The sequence below is a fragment of the Micromesistius poutassou genome, assembly GCF_964030765.1.
Source record: "Micromesistius poutassou genome assembly, chromosome: 22".
Lineage (NCBI taxonomy): Eukaryota > Metazoa > Chordata > Actinopteri > Gadiformes > Gadidae > Micromesistius > Micromesistius poutassou.
This window is the reverse complement of record NC_140292.1, coordinates 11,517,485-11,525,643: the sequence shown is the minus strand read 5'-3', so window position 1 is coordinate 11,525,643 and position 8,159 is coordinate 11,517,485. Positions and strand designations below refer to the sequence as shown.

The 8,159-nt window shown below is 46.4% G+C and overlaps 1 protein-coding gene across 1 annotated transcript in view; it reads right to left on the bottom strand.

Annotated features, from left to right (window-relative positions):
- Positions 1-2,744: 2,744 nt before the first annotated feature.
- Positions 2,745-8,159, bottom strand: part of LOC311367937 (uncharacterized protein) — a gene marked incomplete at its 3' end in the record, with an annotated part of 48,795 nt that continues 43,380 nt past the window's right edge. Inside the window, exon 13 of the mRNA XM_084486810.1 lies at positions 2,745-2,930. Within this exon, the coding sequence (XP_084342936.1) occupies positions 2,745-2,930 (186 nt within the window). The remainder of the gene's footprint in view (positions 2,931-8,159) is intronic.

The window sequence follows — 8,159 nt, the reverse complement described above, 5'->3', positions numbered from 1 at the left end:
CACTTTGCAAGGAACACCTCCATTTTGGAAGTATATGAGAAAACTAATGTTAGATCTGATGCTATATAGGTTTTCTGGTCATTGTTTATCAATTAACATGTTTCTCATTATTGGGAATGCATTGTGGTGTTTGAAATTGCCACAGCGTTTCTCATGTGAGGCATGGCAAAACAAGGTCAAACATGTGAACAAAAACTCCCATGATGCACTCTGATGTACAAGCCCTATGCATAGTGCAGCACCTTGCCTTTGCCTAAAGACCTTACCCCAGTCAAAGCTGAAGCTTTTAAGATATACTACGATATACTATATGTTTAATGATATAAGAAATATCATTCATTTGTATTATTCACTTGTTTTCAACAAAGAGCCTTCTTACTAAACGTGCCTGTCAGCTCCAAGCGTCTCATAGGAACCATCGTTTCAGAATTCCCTGTTTCAGTCTCATTAAGTGTATCAAAACATTCACAAGGAACTCATGAAATAACTTAGTTTCTTCTAGACATCGATTTTAGACACCGTCGTCACTCTTAATTAGCTGTTTTCTCAATTTGTTCTGTTAATATATTGAATTCCCCAGTTCTCAGGACTGTATGTCTAAATTACCTTTGGGGAAATTGAACAGATGCTGTGTGTAATAATCTAAAGTCATGGCGGCACGTGGGCCTCGGCGTTGGTAACCATTTCAGTTGAGTCCTTCCTCCACTATGTGATGACACTATTATGTGTGCACCATTAAGGTTCACAACATAAGCCTAGTGGTGTAGACTCTGGTGAATACTGCTGACTACAAGGATACGTATCTTTTACAGAAGCCATTTTCATTCTGTAGCGAAAACATGTTTGTGTGGGGCTATTTCTTCTATGTGCGATCAGATAAACATTTCAGTAATAGTTTTCACAGTGTTTTCTCCCTGTACTGATCATTTTCTGTTGTATTATTAGACTAGTAATTCTTCATATTTTGTCAGAGCTTTGCGATTCAGTCCTAGGAACTCAAAGTGAAGGGCTAAATTTGTCCTATAGTCTTTATTCTGTAAATAGTTTGGCTTTTCTCTCTCTCTTTCTATTATATTGTGTCTCTCTAGTCCCCTTTCTCTCACTCTCAGACACGCAAACACACACACACACACACACACACACACACACACACACACACACACACACACACACACACACACACACACACACACACACACACACACACACACACAAACACACACACACACACACCCTTAGACCCCTCCAGACCGTGACCCAGCGTTCAACTTTAAACTCTTGTTGACTTCCTGGTAATAGCAGCGGCGTACATCCTCCGTCTATCAGCTCTCAGCGAGCCAGTCCATAAAGCTCTCTCCTCCCCCATCATTAATGGCCTGGAACCATTTTTTTCCTGCGAAAGAAAAACCTTGTCTACAGCAACAACAACAAAAAAATTCTGGCTTGTTTTGCTTGTAGAATACAGCTGACTCATACAGCCACAGTGTCAACTGAAGACATATTTGTGCATGTTTAAGACTATAATAATTAATGCTATCTGTTCCCTCCCTCCCCTGCATCCACGGCTGTTGTTGACCGTTAGCCAACTGATTGCGGCGCAGTTAGCCGACGAGATGTTGGCTAGCGAGCTAGCGAGCTAGCCAACATGTCGTCGGTTAGAAAGGACCTCACTTGTGCTCTGCCATCGTGGGCGGCCCTGCTCTGCACTCAGCCAGGATGACAGACGTTTCCAAAGTTTTTCAGGCGGAAACTTAGTACATTGTTTTCGATACTGCATTTAATGTTATTAAGTTGGCATTAGCGAGAATGTTGTGTGTTGAGTGCAAGGGGAGCCAAAACGGTGTGTTTCGTTGTTTAAAACATGATTCTAGATCTTGAGCACGGCAGTCTAATCCATTTTCTCCCCGTCAATAAATAACGTCCTAAAAGTTCTAAACACTTTGAGGCACGTCGTGCCTGCCAGTCTCCGACGACCCGTTTTTGAACGTTCTACTCCGCTCTGAACTCGTGACAACAAAGTGATGCCGAGGGGAGTAAATATTTTGGCTCCTGACTGTTGTGCGTAAACCACGGTTGTGGGAGGCTGATGGCAGCGCGGTAGGAGCCCCGTGTGCTCCCCAGGTGTTATTCAGCCCCAGGCTGTAGGTCACGCGGCCGCGGCGGCCCTCTGTGGAGTGATACCGGAATGGTAATTGACCCAGAATTCACTAGGTGTTGTTCAATGCAGCGCCCTGGGGCCCCTCGGAGCGCACACACACACACACACACACACACACACACACACACACACACACACACACACACATACACACACACACACACACAAACAAATACACAAACGTTTGCTCACACATAGACACACACACAAATACACACACAAACAAATACACACACACACCAAACAAATACACACACACACACAAACAAATACACAAACGTTTGCTCACGCATAGACACCCACACAAATACACACACAAACAAATACACACACACACACACCAAACAAATACACACACACACACACACACACACAAACAAACATACACAGACACAAACAAACAAATACACAAACTGGCCTGCACACACAGACACACACTCAAAAGCCCAAGAAGTGCTTCAGGCCACTGCCTGTTGGGAAGGTGGTTGTTTGAAAAGAGGCGCCCCATGCAGTGTAGTCTCACGTCAGTGAGCTGTGTGTGACTGCGTGGTGGAGTCACAGGAGTCACTCCGGACTACAGTTTAGCTCAGGCGCACCACAGAGCTGTGCCTGTGCACTCTCCTTCAAACAGCTCCCAGCGTGTGATCCAGAGGGGGCCCGTCAGGTGGGGGCCCGTCAGGTGGGGGCCCGTCAGGTGGGGGCCCCCCGAGGCTGACGACTCGTCTCCTCGTTGAGTTTCAGGTTCCCTGCATTCTGCCGCCGCTTCAGCACTCTGCCAGAGAGACGTGGAGGAAACGCTGAGCGCAGAGCTGCCAAGAGGGCCCACGTGTAAAAGGATGTTTGTGTTCCGTTTAAGATGTTATCTGCTTTTTTGTTTGCAGTGCAACTTGTTCCGATTCGACTTGCTGTTGCTGTTTGCGGTGGCGTGAAATACCTCTCCCGGATCACTGGAAGCACTTACAGGCGGATTTGTTTTGTCTATTTAATTGAATCATTCACCATGTCTTGCTAATAACAACGTATTATTTATTTCATTCAACAACAATCATGATGATATCTGACAGCAGCCGTTCAATGTCATGCGATATTTAACAATTATTCGCCAAAGGAGAAGTGAATAGTGGGGAGTAGCCCTCTATTCCCCACTATTCTCGGAGCCTGAGGTCAATAATTGTTTTAGTATATACTATACTACTGTACTACACATGAACACTCAAAAATAAACAAGATAACACTTTTTGCCGGGATTTATTTGTTTTTATTAGCGGTTTATTTGTTTGTATTAGCGTGACGAGACGACCGCCTCGAGATGAAAACAATATCCCGAGTTCGAGATCTCGATCACGGGATATTGCCCAATATCCCGAGATAGCGAACCAATCAAATTGCGCCATCTTAGGAGGTTCACGTGTAGCAGATACTTACAACAAATGTTCAAACGGTGGGTAAATAAACACGTAGACGCAGGAGGCAGGCGTGAGGCTTTGGTCCTACCTTCTATCAGGGTGTTTTTATAATCAAATGAAGAGTATAATACGGTCATTCATTAACTTCACTAGTATTCTCCGCTGAAGCCCCAAAGCCCCGACACACATCACTGGTTAGCTCACAGCCCCCAGCCTGTCCTCTGACGGAGGCCCCGATCGCACCATCTGTCATAATCACTCACAGATGCCTTTCAACGTGGCCCCTGGGCAGACATTTGACGGGCTCCAAACACACACACACACCCACACACACACACACACACGCCCACACACACACCCCCGCGCCCACATGCACACACACACACACACACACAAACACCACCGCCATACTCTTCTAAGGAGTATGGAGGACCACAGTGTTGCGTCACAAACACACACACACACACACACACACACACACACACACACACACACACACACACACACACAGACACACACGCACACGCACACACACACACACACACACACACACACACACACCTCCCTGGCCTTCCCACAACCATATGGCTCATTCACAAAAAAATCACCTGAAGTGACAAAATTGGCGTTGCCGTCAAAGCGCTGACACGTGTGCTATTTCTAGACCCCGCCGTGTGTGTGTGTCTTCAGGTGTGATAAGCTCCCTGTGTGGGGGGCATGGGACAGGTGAGTCTCATTAAAAACGTGTTGACTGATTAGCTGATTAGCTCATTGCCGCGGGGTCTTTCTAAAAGAGCCGGTCTCTCCGCGTGACAATGGCCCCGCTCGTCCTCTAGACCCCCAGTGCGCAACCAGTTGACCGAGTTGTTTCTCCGGTACCACGTGCCTTTACCTCCACGTGACCCCGTTCCCCAGGAGCTTGAACATGTGGCGAGCAACAGGCGACACCTGAACACCTTATCAGATCTGAGGCGTTAACACAAAGCCTGCGGTAGAACACACTGCGGGCCCATTGTACTAATAACAACATCACAACGGTTTTGAAACCACAGACTTGTCCCTGTTTCCTGCTTACTATTCAGCAGGCGCGCTTATCCAGAGAACTCAGACCCAGGTCATGCAGGCGCAGGAAGGGTGAGGCTAAGGTGTAGCCCGGTAGACCGCCGACAATGGGGGAATCGAACGCGGTCCGCTGCGTTTCTGCCAGGAGTCAGAAAACCCCCGTCTATACTACCCATCCCCACTAGCTTGTTTCACGCTATCAGATAGCCTTCGATGATAGATGAAGAACGCAAAAACTCATCTTACTCATCATCTTACTTTGACAAAGCGTACGGTGGATGAAACGACCGTTGACCGGGCTGAGCCTCTCCCCCTTGCCCCCTGGCTGGCTTGCTGCTCTTCCCACCCAGAATCAGAATCTGAATCAGAGTGACTTTTAATGCATCTTGTTGTACAAGAACGCAAGAGTACCATTATTAGGCTTGGTTCCTCAACAGCCATGCACCTCAACATAGCAGCAACAATACACGATAAAGTAAATAATATAGCAAAAGAAAAGCGTTCTTTTGTACATGAAATTAGTGCTAAGGTGTACACACCAGGATCAGACCCTTTATCCAGGTATTGATCAAACATCGATCATATTATAATGCAAAGAGCAACAGCCACCCCGAGGATGGAGAGATTGATCCGCTGTGATAACACACGCTGCACCTATCATTGGTTATTGATTATTGAGTCCATGACAGTAGGGCACACATGCGTGTAATGTCTTGCAGTTCTTCGTTTTCTGTCCAGGCCTTGTGCCGCCTCCCACCCAGAGGTTCTGCTATAACACAGTAGGACTGATGGACCAGAGGTTCTGCTATAACACAGTAGGACTGATGGACCAGAGGTTCTGCTATAACACAGTAGGACTGATGGACCAGAGGTTCTGCTATAACACAGTAGGACTGATGGACCAGAGGTTCTGCTATAACACAGTAGGACTGATGGACCAGAGGTTCTATAACACAGTAGGACTGCTGGACCAGAGGTTCTGCTATAACACAGTAGGACTGCAGGATCCCAGACAAGTGATTAGCAAACAATGCCTCCTGAGCACGTCTCGACGCCTGTGGTTTTACTCCAGACGGGAGTGGATTGGAACAGTCACACTGTGTGACATAAATGTGGACACTTTCTAACACATACCCCCCCTCCCCTTCATACCACGGTGTCTTTCTTTGCTCCTTCTGGCTCCCACTGGCAGGGACTGACACTTTTATAGCACCCTGTTGGGGGCCCATATGGGGTGTAGGAGGGGAAAGGACAGAAGAGGAGTGAAGGTTGAACGCCCCCCCCACCCACCCCCACCCATTTTGTAGTCTTTACCGAGAGATGAAGTGACCTCCACAGCAGGAAGGCCCGTGAAGACGGGCTCACACCTCTCTGATTCTGACCAGGGAGTGGGGACGTTGTGGTGAAGTCTTTCTTTGCGTTGCCCTGATTAAGACGTGTATACAGACGCTAGGACCTCATCACCACGGAAGGAGAGGGTGTGTTTACTTGCAGGGCTACTTAGAGCATGTTAATATATGAATATGTCATACATCAATACATTACTGTTGCTTTGGGATACATCATGTTATGTAGACGTGGCATTAGAGATTATGCAATTGTATTTGCGAAATTGTTAATGTATTCTGATCCAGCCTTACAGTAAGTCTTTAATGAAATGATTGGTAAACGATCAAAACAATTGATTGGTATTTGTGACATCAGGTTTCGATCGGGAGTGAGAACTCTCGATCGGTCACATGTCCCTACGAGTCCGGTGGCATATCTATCTATAACCATATTCTCAGTTATTAATGGCACATTTCTCACTGATCTATTTTTTGCAGGACAAAAAAGGTAATAACTGTTAGGCGTTAATATTTGTGTCAATGGTTTCCTGTCTGGAGTTAGCGGTGAAGGTGAAAGATGACTCCGGAAGCGGCTCCGAGACAGAGCCATTCATCAAACTAACGTCTGGAACGGGGGGAGGACAGCAATACAGACTCACGGACGAGACAGAGGGAAGAAAATCCATTACGAGCGTCAACCTTATCGTTATTCCTGACTGAATCTTATTATTTCAAATGGAATCGTATCTTGATGGAAAATAAAATAGTGGTCAGGTTTTTCACTCAGACAGAAGGCTATCTGCGGCCATTCAAATATTGACCCACGATGATTACAATTATAATATAAAATATAAAATAATATAAAATTGTAATTTGTATGCATTTCAAATGGAATTATATGAACATAACAATGGGCCCACTCAAAGGTATTGTTTTTTAAGCATATAGTATTTACTAGAATAGATGGAGGTTTTCCGTAATTCCACTGAAAAACTACATTTGTAGTCGTGTTGCTTGTGGTTGTGGTCACAACTCTAGCAGGCAGTGTCAGAAAACCTGTTTGACGGCCCAGACACTACCTCAGTGAGAGCATTTTATCTCCTCTGCCATAGCCTCACTAATATAGCTGGTGGTGTGTGTGTATGTGTGTGTGTGTGTGTGTGTGTGTGTGTGTGTGTGTGTGTGTGGGGGGGGTGTGTGTGTGTGTGTGTGTGTGTGTGTGTGTGTGGGGGGGGGGGGGGGGGGGTGTGTTTGTGCATCTATGTGTATGCTTAGTGCATCCGTGTGTTAATAGTGCGAAATGCATCTGTCTGCGAAATGCATCTGTGTGCATAGTGTGTTTGTGCGTGTGTGTGTGTGTGTGCATAGTGTGTTTGTGTGTGTGTGTGTGTGTGTGTGAGTGTGTGTGTGTGTGTGTGTGTGTTTGTGCGTGTGTGTGTGTGTGCATAGTGTGTGTGTGTGTGTGTGTGTATGTGTGTGCATAGTGTGTGTGTGTGTGTGTGTGTGTGTGTGTGTGTGTGTATGTGTGTGTGTGCGTGTGTGCTTGTGCGTGTGTGTGTGTGTCTGTGTGTGTCTGTGAGAGAGCGAATGAGACACAATGAGACACAGAGCAAGAAAAACTGGCTTTCAGATAAAGAGCATCTTTTTCCTGGCACTTCATTAAGGGTTTTACTAGTGTGGATGAAAGCTGTCTCAGATTAGACTTATTTCACCTAAAATATGCTAGTAATTAAAAAAAAAAACATTCACAAAAACACCCCCACAGCTCCAACCAAAGCAAACACACTCCACTCAAACAGACTTCATCCTGCACTCGCTTCCAGCTTCCCCATAGCAACAGCGCGATAACCCCGCCTGTGATTGGCCAGAGCTCAACAGGAAAAAGGAGCCAGGCATGACTGCATGGTTTGACATAATTGGAACAGGGCTGTCCAAACCTCCACCCTCGGTGTAAATCTTCAGGGCCAGGATTCTGCCCTCATTATGGCACCACCACAGTAACAAGGGTGTTATATGAGGGTGGGGGGGGGGGGGCGGTGGTTTAACAATGTTTTCCTTAAACTATGTATTTTGCCAAACCCTGTCTCATCACGTGTGTTTTGGCGGAGTGTCTCTGGTGAGGCAGAGAGCGGGACAGCGAGTCAGAGGAGAGTCAAAGCCGCCAGTCGATTTAGCGGTTTGTGTTTTAGTGCCGGGGGCGTTGTG